Source organism: Dinoponera quadriceps, unplaced genomic scaffold (genome assembly GCF_001313825.1).
Source record: "Dinoponera quadriceps isolate SergipeBrazil2010 unplaced genomic scaffold, ASM131382v1 scaffold3676, whole genome shotgun sequence".
NCBI lineage: Eukaryota > Metazoa > Arthropoda > Insecta > Hymenoptera > Formicidae > Dinoponera > Dinoponera quadriceps.
In genome coordinates this window covers 733,953-746,486 of record NW_014559267.1, presented here as the reverse complement: position 1 = coordinate 746,486, position 12,534 = coordinate 733,953, and the positions used below count along the sequence as shown (strand labels likewise).

Here is a 12,534-nt window from a genome sequence, read left to right as displayed (position 1 = left end):
AGTACATGTTTCATCTGCGATTAAATAAGTTGTATAACCGATATATTATCGGTTATCAGTGTATATTGTTCGTTTTAAGATTAAGAATAAAGATTTAACGCGGAACGGAGATAACCAAGCATAATAATTTTAAACTCCTTTTTAAGAACAATCCGATAGCCAACAACCATTTGTGATCATCAAGGTGAAACAGCCTGTATAGTGTCCTTCAACACGCGGAGAGAAATAATTTGCTAGCACAGCAAATTTTATGCTGTCACAAGAAAATCTGTTGGTTACTATACGGCAAGACAATTTTTCAAGAATACTGATTAATCGCTGGATTATTTTTCTGAATCTACAAACTATCTTGCTATAAGAATGAATTGAATTAGCAAATGTAAGGAAACATTATTTCGTTTCGACAGCGAATCAACGTGTCTTGAGAACAGATTCGCTCGGCAGAATATCCTCTATCCTGGGCGAGAAAACTATTTTCGTTCTCCAAATAATTTGCTAATTTTTTTCAAAAAAAGATTCGCCAAAGAGCGTCAATTGAATTTCATCGCAACCACGTTTCGCCGCAGCAGCAAAATTACTTCTTCCGTGTGTCTTAACAGATTTTCTCGCTGTATTAAACTAACTGTTACCTGTAAAACTCTTCTCCTCATTTCATCGCATGAAACCGTCTCCCCAAATTCCGTCGAAAAAACCGCAACTCGTTTCGGGTAAAGATCCGAGATCGGCGCGAAATAATTTATGCACCTACTTAGGCGGTATCGCCGGTCGACGAGTCGGCGCCCGCTGCGCCCGAACAGAAGATTTAAAATCTCAGCCCCGCGTGAATTATCTCTCTCTATCCCTCCCTCCGCCGTTCCGTCGTTGCGGCGTTATTACGAGAGCGGTGCGTGCATCCTTATTACATAGAGGGGGGTAGAGTCGAAAAAAACGCATCCTCAGCGCCCGGAATGCGCGCACCGAGGAGATCGACGGCTCGTATACGGCCGGCACCACCAATAAACATTGATTTATCGGCCTGGAAATCGAACTCGGGGTGATTTGTGGCTACGAGCATTCAACCGGGCCCTGCGAGCGAGCGCGTTCGCTCGCGTTTGCGCGCTCTGCGCCGCTCGTAGGGCCCCGCAAATAGGGCCGCAATAGCGCGCGCGCCGTGTTGGTGGGGAACCACCGTAAGCGCGCCCGGCGGATCCCCGCGGGTTCCTATATAAGAGGATGCGACCGAGAGAGCTTGCACTCTCACACACCCGTTAGCCGACTCTCGCCGGGATTATCCTAGGCATCGTAAGCGAGAGAGAGAAAAAAGAAGGAGAAGAGAGAGAGAGAGAGACGGCCGAGATCAGCACTCCGGTCACGATCGACCGACGGTTCCAGCGGCCCTGCTCCACCTGGGGACGATCATGATACTCGTGAGTGAATCCACTGATTAATCTTTCACGGCACCGCGTTCTTACCGGACTAATTACTGGACTAATTATCGGAAGCGCGGATCGACGACATTGAATGTGAATTATGCGGGGCGCGTTTCCTCGCTATTATCCTCGAGGATTCCTCGCACGCTCGCGCGCACTCTTTCTCGATCGGATTAAAAGTCTAATTTCGCGAAAGGCGCGAGTAAACTTCGACGTTGCTTTCCCGTACAGGGAGAACCGACGCGCACACAGTGCTCTGAGACAGAATGTTTCTTGGGTCGCGATAAAATTCACGAGAATATCGATTCTTGATTTAAGACTATTTTCCCCTGTGTAATTACTTCTCATCTTCAAAGACATTCTCTGTAAGCGAAGAATCACTTTTATCAAGATTCCAACTGGCCAAGAGTTTTTACTTTTTTCAAACCACTGCGCGACGGTTCTTCGCGGATTTTCGGCCCGCCGCGCCTCGCGACAGATGTTCCCTCGCGCGCGTACATTGCCGAGAGCGTGTTTCGTCGAATCCGCGTTGTTTGATCGCGTTATTTAGCCCGCGTTCTGAGGAGATTTACCTTCGCATTAATGTCAATAATACGTCGGGTCTGCAAGCCCGGTATTAATATCAGCCTGGTAATAACTATCGATTCGGCCGAATTGCGGGAGCCCGTTCGCCGACTCGAAGCCGCGCGGATTCACCGATTCGTCGAATAATCGCTTCGCCTCCCTCGCTCGGAAAATGCTCATGACGAATGCAGAGGGCCGGCAGAAGAGCGGCCGGCTCGTATCGAGCTGGATTTCCTCGCGATCGATGAGACTCTATCCCGCCTCTCGAGGAGGTGCACACGGGGGAAAAAATTAGTCCTAAATCAAGAATAGATATTCTCATATGTGTAAGCAAGAATATCATGATCAGGAGACTTTTCGCCTCGATTTGATTGAATTTCTACAACGATGCGAGTATTACTTGAAGTCAATTTGAAGACTAAACACTTTCTAAGAAGATTATAATATTTTTGCTTGTATATATGTGAGAATATCCATTTGTTATTTAAGGCTAATCTTTCTTCCGTCTTTCCTCGAAAGTAACCGGCTTGTCGCAGCCGGCGGATCTCCTCGATGGAAAATCGTGATGTCTCTCCGTGCGTGTAACGACAGTTGCGCTCTCGTCGTACTCCCGTCGTACTTCTCGCGGTGCACCGCGATTTAATTAGCCGCAGGTATATAAACACGACCGCTCGATGACGGGTCGTGGTCAGTTTGTGAAATGAAACGCTCGGCACCGAGCTCGTCAAGCGTACGCTCGTCGTCGTCGTCGTCGTTATGCCGGTGAGCCGGAACGGTAGATGTGAGATTGGCCGCCGCGGCGATCCTTTAATAATTCGCGTGTGCGAACTCTGCGGGTGTAAGTCGAGCTCGTAGTCACAGTCGGTATTTCATTAAAATTAAAACGCACACGCACGGCCACCACGCTCACTGAAACTCAGTGGGTCAGTCGCTCATCATAAGATAATTAAATATGCATTGAAAATAAATGAAACGTAAAATAAGTAAATATCGTGAAAATTTATGTGAAAACTTTGCCACTTTTCGACCTGCATTGGGAAAAAAAGGTTTGAAAATTTATTTCTGAGACGCAAGGTTTATTTTGTAGAAATAAATGTTTATTCAAATACGGCGAAATAAAATTTTATTCTCGGTAAATAAACCAATTAATAAGAAAACCGAGGTATATTTCATAAAAATATATATTCTGTCATCGCAGTTAAATTTGTTCCCGACCAATAAATATCGAAGGAAATACCAACGAGAAACATTTGCTTCGCGAAAATTCAATTTCTCTTTCTCAGTGCACGAATCGCTCAGCTTATCGAGATAGACGACACCGGTACTTTCGACCGGAGTTACTACATTTTTTCTCTTTACATATCTTATAGACATGGATGATAACTGAACTGGTGATTTCGATTGTAGTTTCAAGTTTCTTCGGAAAGAAAGAGAAGGGAAAAGCAAACGTTGCAGATCTTAACTGAACACACCTGAATTCCTCTAAACAGATTTGTCCACTCTCGAAACGGAAACCGAGGAGGAATGGGGGAAACAACCGGCCTTTTCTCTTCCGAGCGTTTATCAAAACCATCATTTTGACTATCACTCGTCGTATTTTCCCTGTCTCCGTAGGCGATCCTGTGCAGCCTCGTCGTCGTCGTCGGGCGATCCGTCGCTTCGCCGATCGCCGCCAACGTCTGGCTGAGCCCGATACCAGCCCTCTCGCCGCTCAGGCAGTATCACATACAAGACGGATCGGGCGCGTACAAGTACTCCTTCACGGGGCCTCATCATGCCAAAGCGGAATCCACGTTGAACGGCGTGACGCAGGGTGGTGAGTCCTCGTTACTTCTTTGGCTTCTCGCGCGTCTCCGACTTTCGTAACCGCCATAACCGTCCGGGGACCCTCCGGGATCCGCTCCGTGTGGACGACGAGAAATGCATAAATGGGAATGGCATTCTTTCCGCCGAAGTCTTGCGAGAGCCGCGGCCTACGTGTGTGTGTGTGTGTGTGTGTCATGAGCGAATCCTTCGCCTATAATGCACGGCATGCGTGACGCAAGAAGACGCCCATACGTCCCTGCAAATTTCCTCCGATGACAATGCGCGCGCGCGCGCTTTGCGCTCGAATCGCTCATCTTTCGCCCGTTCGCTCGCGGATGACTCACGATGCTTCGCTCGCGCGTGGAAATCGCGCGAATGCACAGAGAGAGCGAGTTTCGCTGGAACGGCGAGTGTTTGTCGATATAGTGACAGCTAAAGAAAGACATTTGTTTAGACGGCAAAAAATTTGTCCGGACGGAAGATTTGTCGAGAGTGCTAATCGCTGTTTGCTGGATTAGCGCGACATGCAACCTTCCTCGTTTAGTCAATCTTTTCACCTCAACGCGTTAATTTTACGGTTTTATACATTGAATCGTTAAAGTCAGTTAGGATGGCTGCGGCGAAGAAACAGGAGCCTTAATTGAAATAATTAAAGACGGAGGAAATTGTTCGGCGAGAGAAGTCGCTTTGATTTTACTCCTCCCGGAATGAATTTCGACGCCCTTTCAAGTCTGCGTTTCGGGTCTTCTATTGGCCGACTTGCCGGTACTGTGTTGTTTGAATAACATAAAAATTAACAAATGTCAAGCGAATGAAAACGCAATAGTTCGCATCGCGTCGAGCAATCGAGGTGTTTCCTGCGAGAGAAAACCGATACCTTTTCCTCCTCCGCTCCCGGCTTCCCGGAGGACGCGCGCTACTTATCGAAGGGTATTATCTCCATTCGCCCGCAGGATACTCCTATATCGATGCAAATGGAATTTTGCAAACGGTCTCGTACACGGCGGACGATCAGAATGGATTCCGAGTGAGCGCGAGCAATTTGCCGCAACCGTCCACCAAGGATGAGTTGCAGACGATGCAGGATACGCCGGAGGTGGCCGCTGCCAAGCGGAACCATCTCGAGGAGTTGCAGAAGGAGTCGCATCAGGCGATCAATTGGCAGGATCAGAATCTCCTGTCGTACAAGATCGTGCCGTCGTACTTCAGCCTCGCGCAGATCCAACAGGAGGAGGGAAACGGCAAGGCTGGCGAGCTGAACTCGAACGCGCGAGACGCGGAGGTGAGTTTTGCCCGGAAAATTCCACTCGTTCCAATACGCACGGAGAAAAGTCATCGATTACTCAGTTTACTTTCTTCTTTTTAAGCAACGCTTATCTTCAACGAAAGATATTTTTTCTTTATAATATATAATAATCTTGAAATATGCAACAGATTTTATTTTTTAATTTTAATTTAATTTCCGAAGCTCGTTATCATGTGGACGAAAAATTTATTCTTTTCTCGAGAATATTAGATGAAATCTCATCGACAAGTTAGTTTCGATTAATTTGGATAAATAACGCGATTTTGTTTTAATTTAATATTCTCGATTGAAGTATTAAACTTACCAGGATGCAAAATGTATTTCGAATAAATATGATGCTCACGATGAATTTATGATATATTTACGGATACATAAACTCACGGAAATATTTAAAGTAACATTTATATGAACGCAGCGTGTACTTATCTGTGTGTGCACGGTGCGCAAATTCGGTCAATCAAAATCGCACAATCTGCCATATTACGGATTATCAAATAAAGCGGTAATAAAACACGCAATCCACGTGTGTTATTTCATAAAGTGAGGAGCTCTTGCGATCAAATTAAACTACCAGTACCGATCAATCGACGAAATTTACAAAATAACATCACTCGACCGGAGCGTACCCGCTGAAACGTCACTCGCAGCATTCCCAGCCCGTTCCAAGTATCACGCAATGTTGCCGTGGATTTAGCCAGGATGGGATAGAGGTTTGTCCTATCCTAGATCTTAAGGAAACAATAAAACTCACGAAAATCATGATAATAAATTTAACCGACTCATTACAATTTGCACTCCGCAAAAGGCTACAATAGAGGAGAACGTGGTTTTTACTGGTCCTCCCATTTTAAATTCGTTACACTAACTTTGCTAACAATCGATATTTTAAATTGAAACCTCTATATTCGTCCAAGTATTGAAGTACCGGAGAAAACTAACAAAATTACCCAAATTACTTAATTAAATAATATCAATTAAATGATTCGGTTAAGGTAACTCCAAGTAATTTAATTAAACGGCGCTGTAACGAAATAATTCAGTTGAAACCATTTGACGGAACGTCTGGTAATCGTTGACCGAGTCCCTTTTCAGCGCGCAGCGCCGAGGAAACAATTAACTCTTCGTCCTCTATTCTTGCTCTCCATTTTCGCAGAGCACGAAGAATCCGTTTTTACTGGCGAAGTCGGAGGCGGACAAGATCGACGTGCCGAAGCCGGATCCGAGTCTCTCTAAGATAACGTCCGCGCCTTCGCTGCCCACTGCGGCGACCGGCCTGCCCGCATCGTCGGCGCTGCTGCGGGAGAACGCGCTCTTCAAGGACGAGGAGCGGACGTCTCAGAATCAGAACGCCTTGCACCTCGGCAAACTGACGCCGCTCGCTGCGTCGATCCAGAGACCGTTGGCCATGCCGACGCCCTACGTGTTCTCGGTGCTGCCATACCGATTCCTCCACAGCTCGCTGCATCACACGCAGGACTCGCTCGGCCAGTACGACTACACTTACTCCGGGGACTCGAGCGCTAAGACCGAGTCCAGGTCGCTCGACGGCACCACCAGGGGTGCCTACAGTTACATCGATCCTAACGGGATTCTCCAGCAGGTGCACTACATCGCCGATCACAACGGGTTCCGGGTGATGGCGACCAACCTCCCCGAGGCGAAGTGACGGCCCTTCCCCGCGTCGAATGTCCCGGGCGGGCGCCTTCGTCTCTCCGAGGTGCGGCGTCGACTTGTGAGATACGAGACGTTGGTCGAGCCGATCCTACCCTCTGCAGAAGACAATCCCTCTTCGGAACGGCGAATTTCGAACTCGCCTGTTCCGCAACATCGAACGTAGTTTATACATCTATATGTTGTTTCTCGCGAATTCCCGCGAGAGCCGGAAGAGCGAAAACGGATGTCGACGTCGCGGCCCTCCGTGCGCATTCCTTTCATCGGCGCGTCGTTTAAACGTTCGCCGCTTGCCGCCGATTACTTTTAAGTTAACGGCTACTTCGCTCGCAACGACGAGAACGGAGTAAAAAGGAGGGCGCGTGTCCTTCAGCGGGAAATCTGTATGCAAATGCGACGTCTGTCTCTCTCTCTCTCTTTCTCTCTCTCTCTAATAGGTATCGGTGTCGGGGATCCTCGAGGAAATATCCTCGCGAATGCATCTCGAGTCCGTTCGATATTTATTCACGCGGGGACGCGGAGGAGCGGACTTGATTTGTATTCGAACACGTTCTCTCTCCCTCTCTCTTTCTTAAGACTAACTTTGCTCCCGTTTTCCCTCGCCCTTCTTTCTGTTTTATAACAATGTCGAGCTTACTCTCACGATAGCGGCAGCGCTACCGGATAAATTATTTCGCGGTGTACATCGTAGAGACGATCCACCCTCTCTCATTATCTTTGTCGCGAGAACGGGCCGGTGTGAAGAGAACGACTCAACGACGGCGCACTTTCAAGATCGTCAGCGGACTCGATCATATCTGAGATAAATGCAGACGGGGAATGCGCGATCTTCGCTGTCTCCGCAAATTCTCTCGTCACTCCTCCGATTTCTCCATCCGACGTATGATATTGTACATGCAAACACTTAAATATAAATGAGTATAATAAATTTAATAAGCAAATCTCCACCGATCGCATCTTCAACGGGACTGTAGAACCTGAAAACAAAATACGGTTTCGCCGCTCTGCCCTCCGCTTCCACGCCCGAGGCGAAGATTGAGCAATTTCCACACGCGATCGGGGAGCGCCGAGGCGCTGCGTTTTCAGCAATGCGAATACGCATTGCGCTCAAGGTGAGAAAGGGGAAGCGGCGTCGTAAACGGATGCGACGCGCGCGAAACGCGCGGCCGAAAGTGGCTCGTAAGCGACGTTGAATGGCGTCTGAGGGTGAACTTTATCTGCGCGCAATTATGCCGGCAGAGCGCGCGGATACGCGCGGTAGTTACGCCGGAGTTGTGTAATAATGCGGATAATTTCCAGGGAGAGGGGCAGCAAGAGCGAGAGAGAGAGAGTGGGGAGGGGAGGGGAGGGGAAATGGAAGGAGGAGCGAAGCGCTGTGGAGTTCACGGGTCATTACGTAAGCGTCAAGAGTCACGATAGATAACGGGACGTCGATAAGAAGGGAGTAGCGGCGCGATAAAACGCGGCGAATTATTAGAGATAACGGCGTGCGGTTATCTCTTCTCTCTCTCTCTTTCTTTCCTTTCTTCTTCAGTTGGATGCCGCTCGCGCGAGCCGGACGTCACGGCGATCCGTTTTTCCTCGGCGTGTTTTCCAGTAGCCGCGGCGCTCCGCGTCGATTTCACGCACAATGCCTCTAATTGCGGCGGGGGAGACGACTTCGAAATTCTCGCGCTGCGTGGGCACGCTCGTGGGTGAGTGAGTCTCGCGGAGAGTTAGCGCGATGATATCACGTCGACTGGCGCGCCCGTTCGAGAAACAGAGAGATTCCTTTCGATTCGGCCGGCCATGAATATGTTAATCGCGAGTGAAAGCGTGTAAACTTACGTCCTTGCGTTCGCCTTGGAAAAACCTGGAATCAGACCGCAGTAAAGGGCCGAAGTCTCTCTTCGCGTGCGAGCGCGCGCGAATGACGCATCAATCTTCAAGCTAAGTCTTGGTTTAATCGAGACTCAAGCGGGGTCTACTATCAGAGATTTAAGGCGTAAGATTTGAGAAATTGACCGATCACAATCGACTTTTCTTCCGTAACTCGACTGTGATCCATTTCTTACGTCTTAAATTCTCACTGTAGACCCCGCTTTACTCGTAAATCGTGGTTGAAACTAGTCCTCTCGATAGACAGTCGGCCGAGCGTGTGGTTTAACGTGTCGTTCCTCGCGGGACCGCCGAGGAGAGGGTAGGAAGCAGCAACGTCGAAGAACGGCGTCGAGATGGGTAAAATTCTCGGGACAGAATATTCCCGAGGATGAAGCGCGCGCTCTCGCGGATAAATCTAATAAAGCCCCCCCTTCCCGTATTCTCCGGGATAAACACGTGCCTCCTCGCGTGTATCCACCACGCTTGTGTGTGTTTCAGCGACACTAGCCGCGTTCTCGATCGGCACGTATCTGTCGTGGTCGTCCTCCGCGTTGCCGCATTACCGGAGGAGCGACACGCTGCGATCCGTCGGCGATCAGGAGGCCTCCTGGATCACCTCGCTGCTCCCTCTCGGCGCGATCCCCAGCGTCCTGCCGGCGGTGATGCTGGCGGACAAATTCGGCCGAAAACGGACGATCTGGGCGGCCGGTGTGCTCTTGTTCACCTGCTGGTACATCGTCGCGTTCGCGCGGACCGAGACTTGGTAAGGGAGGTTTTCGTCCCCCCGAATCCCTCCGGAGTTGCAAATGAACGCATTTATCTATTTATTGTCTCTCTTTCCGTCACGGCTGCACGGAGATAGAGAGGTCTCGGGAAATCTCGAAATTCGATTGTCACCGATCGGTGTCGTCGGTGACGGCGGTTTGCTCGCGGGGAAAGCCGGTTTGGCGAAAAATCACTCTCGATAACGTTCTAATGTGATTAGAGGCGATAGAATTTTTCTTTCTTTCCTCGGTTACATTCACCGGCGTTCCTGAGAGCGGGCGAGCGATTTTATACGTTTCATTATACGGTTTCATTGATTTCCCGCTTAAGTAATCGTTACGTAAAAAATACTACGTAAAGTACAAGTTACGTAATCTAGTTTCTCCCATCGGCAGGCTTTTTCTGGCACGGTTCGCGGCCGGGTCGGCGTGCGGCGCAGCATCAGTCGTTGTTCCCATGTTCATCTCCGAGATCGCCGAGCGGCGGAGCACCTGGGACTCGCTTGGCGTTTTCCGCTCGCAGATCACCGCCGGGATCCTCTTCGCGTACGCCACCGGTAAAAAAAAACGTCGTACGAGAAATCTAAACGATCCCCCCGTTCCGTCCGGCTCTCCACCGGCTACTGTCCTGATCGATAATCCATTGACAGGGTGGACAATTAATATTTGACGAGGCGACCTGGTAATATTGAATGAACTATCCTTTCTTAGGACACAATTAAGCGTGTACGTGTTGAAGTGCCAAGAAAAAAATACGAATGAAATACGTTGCGTCTTCGAGGCGGTTTTCGCAAAATTCGTTACTTCGAGCGTTTGATATTGCGGTAAAGGAGTAAGAAAGATGTGAGAGAGAGAGAGAGAGAGAGAAGGAAGAGTCGTGTGTGAAAAGCGACTTTTGCCGCGGTCTCGCTCGCACGGCGAGTCGCTGAAAGTGGAAACCGCGAGAACGGTGCGGTCCGGACGCGAGGTTCTGCGGTGTGGAACAAGTTCGCAACAACTCGGCCGAAATGATAAGCGAAATAATAACACGATTGTTGGCAGCAGCATTCGCCGATGGCGCGTGCGTCATCGCGATATTGTGCTCCGCGGCGCCCGCTCTGCTTTTGATCTCCTTGCCGTTCGTGCCGGAATCACCGGTGTGGCTGCAAGACCGGAGGACGTGCGACACGCTCAGCCACTTCGGAGGCTCGTCTCGCGCGGAGACGGGATCGACGAAGCGCGTCGCGGAAACGCGAGCCGGCATTTCCGAGCTGTGGGACCATCGCCATCGCCGGCCGATCTGCATCGTGCTCGGTAAAGCGTACGCACGGTCTCGCATTAAACTCATTGCGCGGATTCATCTCATTTCGAATCGATCGATCGTTCCTGACGATAATTCGCATCGAAATAATTGATGCCGTTGAATGTTAATATCGCGGAATTTATCTCATTCCACGGTTTTCGTTTTAGCTCTTTCACGTTCAACTTGTTTTATTTTCTTTTTCATTCATTGGGACGTGCCTGCCTAGTTTTACTCTCAAAGGTTTAAAGGGGTTGCTGAATGCGAAGGTATAATATTAGGGCGTAAAATTGAAAATGATTGTGAGAAATAAAATGTCAGAGCTTTGAAAAAGTAAAGTAAATAAACTGTCTGAAAGAGAAATCAGATCAGACGTGAAATGCTGTGTAGAAATTAACACACGACTGTGACGATTGGCTCTACGTTAAATCACTTGATAATATTCTAATAAATATACCTTCTCAGTAAAATTGGATATTCATTAATGATCAAACATACATTGAAAAGAAACTGTAGAAAGATTTAAAAGTTTCTCGTAAGAATGACTCATCTTCCGGCTCTCTCGCGGTTCCCGTCACATCGGTGCCTGAAATCGCTGCGTTTTGCAGGTCTAATATTTTTCCAGCAGCTCTCCGGCGTGAACGCCCTGATATTTCATGCGAGTGAGATCTTCGACACCACGGGCGTCTCATCGCCGGATCCCGTTCTGTCGTCCGTGATCGTCGGCGTCGTGCAACTGATCGCCACCTGTTTCTCGACCGTTATAATCGAGCGAGCGAACAAAAAGCTACTGTTGTTCGTCAGCGCGTCGACGATGGCCACCTCCATGTTCACGCTGTCGGGATACTTCCATTTCCAGGCAAGCTTCGCCGCGTTATGAAACATTCATCGGCTTCCAATCGCGCGGGACGTCCGATCGATAACGCAATTTATACAATTTATACATACATTTATACAATTTAACATCGGTGGAACTAATCATTTTCGATCGTTCCTAATTATTTCCCGTTTCGCTCGTGCATCGTGGATTCGGCGTTTCGATATCTCACCACGCCGTGACGTGGGGCTTCTCAAGCGCATTTCCGTCATTTTCGAGTTTGCCTACGTTTCAGAACTCGCGCGAACTCTCGAGCGTCTTCTGGATCCCGTTGCTCTCGTGTGCGGTATTCATCGCGACCTTCAGCCTCGGCTTCGGCCCGCTACCGTGGATGATGCTCGGCGAGCTCTTCGCCGAGAACGCGAGGCGCGCGGCCGTCCCCGTTGTCGCGATGTGGAGTTGGACTTTGGCTTTCCTGGCGACCAAGTGCTTCCGGAACATGGTGGACCTCATGGGAACCTCGTCGTCCTTCGCCACGTTCGGTATGATCAGTTTAATCGGCGCCGCATTCGTCTCCGCGTTGGTACCGGAGAGGAGGACCAAGAGCGCGGAGGAGGTCCAAATCGAATTGTGCCGAGCTTGCGACAGGAACCGGAGGGAGCTTGCGATAGGAACCCGGCCGAAGCCGGACGAAGCGACTGAAACGCCGGAAACTACGGATGTCGCGGTCATCGAACGTACCAGCACACTAGACTTGTGTCTCACGTGAACTCCGACACGAGCTCTCGTGCACCGAGAAGATTCCTTCGGATTTAATCAATTCCATCGCATCCAAACAAATTTCATCATTGGCTCCAAAGAAACTAATGTTCCGACTGATAACTACGATTGTTAGACCTTTCAACGAATATGTTTGTTTATCTTAAATAAAAAATTTCCTCGAAACGAAAGATAATTTTCTTATAAAGAAATTCCTTGTCTCGTTTTACGTATTTATCGTATTTATCGATATTTTATGCCAAGATGGCTGCGACGAAGAAACGAGACGGAGTCTTTAA

The 12,534-nt window shown here is 49.0% G+C and overlaps 2 protein-coding genes across 3 annotated transcripts; both read left to right on the top strand.

The window, feature by feature from the left end:
• Nucleotides 1-1,268: 1,268 nt before the first annotated feature.
• Nucleotides 1,269-7,798, top strand: LOC106750268. Its single transcript, XM_014630473.1, has 4 exons — nt 1,269-1,406; nt 3,588-3,789; nt 4,733-5,061; nt 6,239-7,798. Exons 1-4 carry the CDS (start codon nt 1,398-1,400, stop codon nt 6,749-6,751), a joined length of 1,053 nt encoding a protein of 350 aa, XP_014485959.1. The 5' UTR covers nt 1,269-1,397; the 3' UTR covers nt 6,752-7,798.
• Nucleotides 7,799-8,308: 510 nt separating this feature from the next.
• LOC106750291 (facilitated trehalose transporter Tret1-like) lies at nt 8,309-12,413 on the top strand. 2 transcript variants are annotated; one of them, XM_014630531.1, is made up of 6 exons: nt 8,309-8,450; nt 9,115-9,379; nt 9,777-9,937; nt 10,425-10,673; nt 11,268-11,518; nt 11,772-12,413. In XM_014630531.1, the coding sequence occupies exons 1-6, from the start codon at nt 8,387-8,389 to the stop codon at nt 12,243-12,245; spliced, it is 1,464 nt and encodes a 487-aa protein (XP_014486017.1). In that variant the 5' UTR covers nt 8,309-8,386; the 3' UTR covers nt 12,246-12,413. The 2 variants fall into 2 exon arrangements, with proteins under 2 accessions (XP_014486017.1, XP_014486018.1); XM_014630532.1 differs by lacking the exon at nt 10,425-10,673.
• Nucleotides 12,414-12,534: the final 121 nt, after the last annotated feature.

Excerpts from the sequence above, each read along its gene's own strand:
- LOC106750268 (XM_014630473.1), top strand. Across the intron at positions 3,790-4,732 it reads GAACGGCGTGACGCAGGGTG|GATACTCCTATATCGATGCA; the intron begins GTGAGTCCTCGT and ends ATTCGCCCGCAG. Across the intron at positions 5,062-6,238 it reads CGAACGCGCGAGACGCGGAG|AGCACGAAGAATCCGTTTTT; the intron begins GTGAGTTTTGCC and ends CCATTTTCGCAG.
- LOC106750291 (XM_014630531.1), top strand. The coding sequence starts at position 8,387 with ATGCCTCTAATTGCGGCGGGGGAGACGACTTCGAAATTCTCGCGCTGC. Across the intron at positions 9,380-9,776 it reads TTCGCGCGGACCGAGACTTG|GCTTTTTCTGGCACGGTTCG; the intron begins GTAAGGGAGGTT and ends TCCCATCGGCAG. Across the intron at positions 9,938-10,424 it reads CCTCTTCGCGTACGCCACCG|CATTCGCCGATGGCGCGTGC; the intron begins GTAAAAAAAAAC and ends TGTTGGCAGCAG.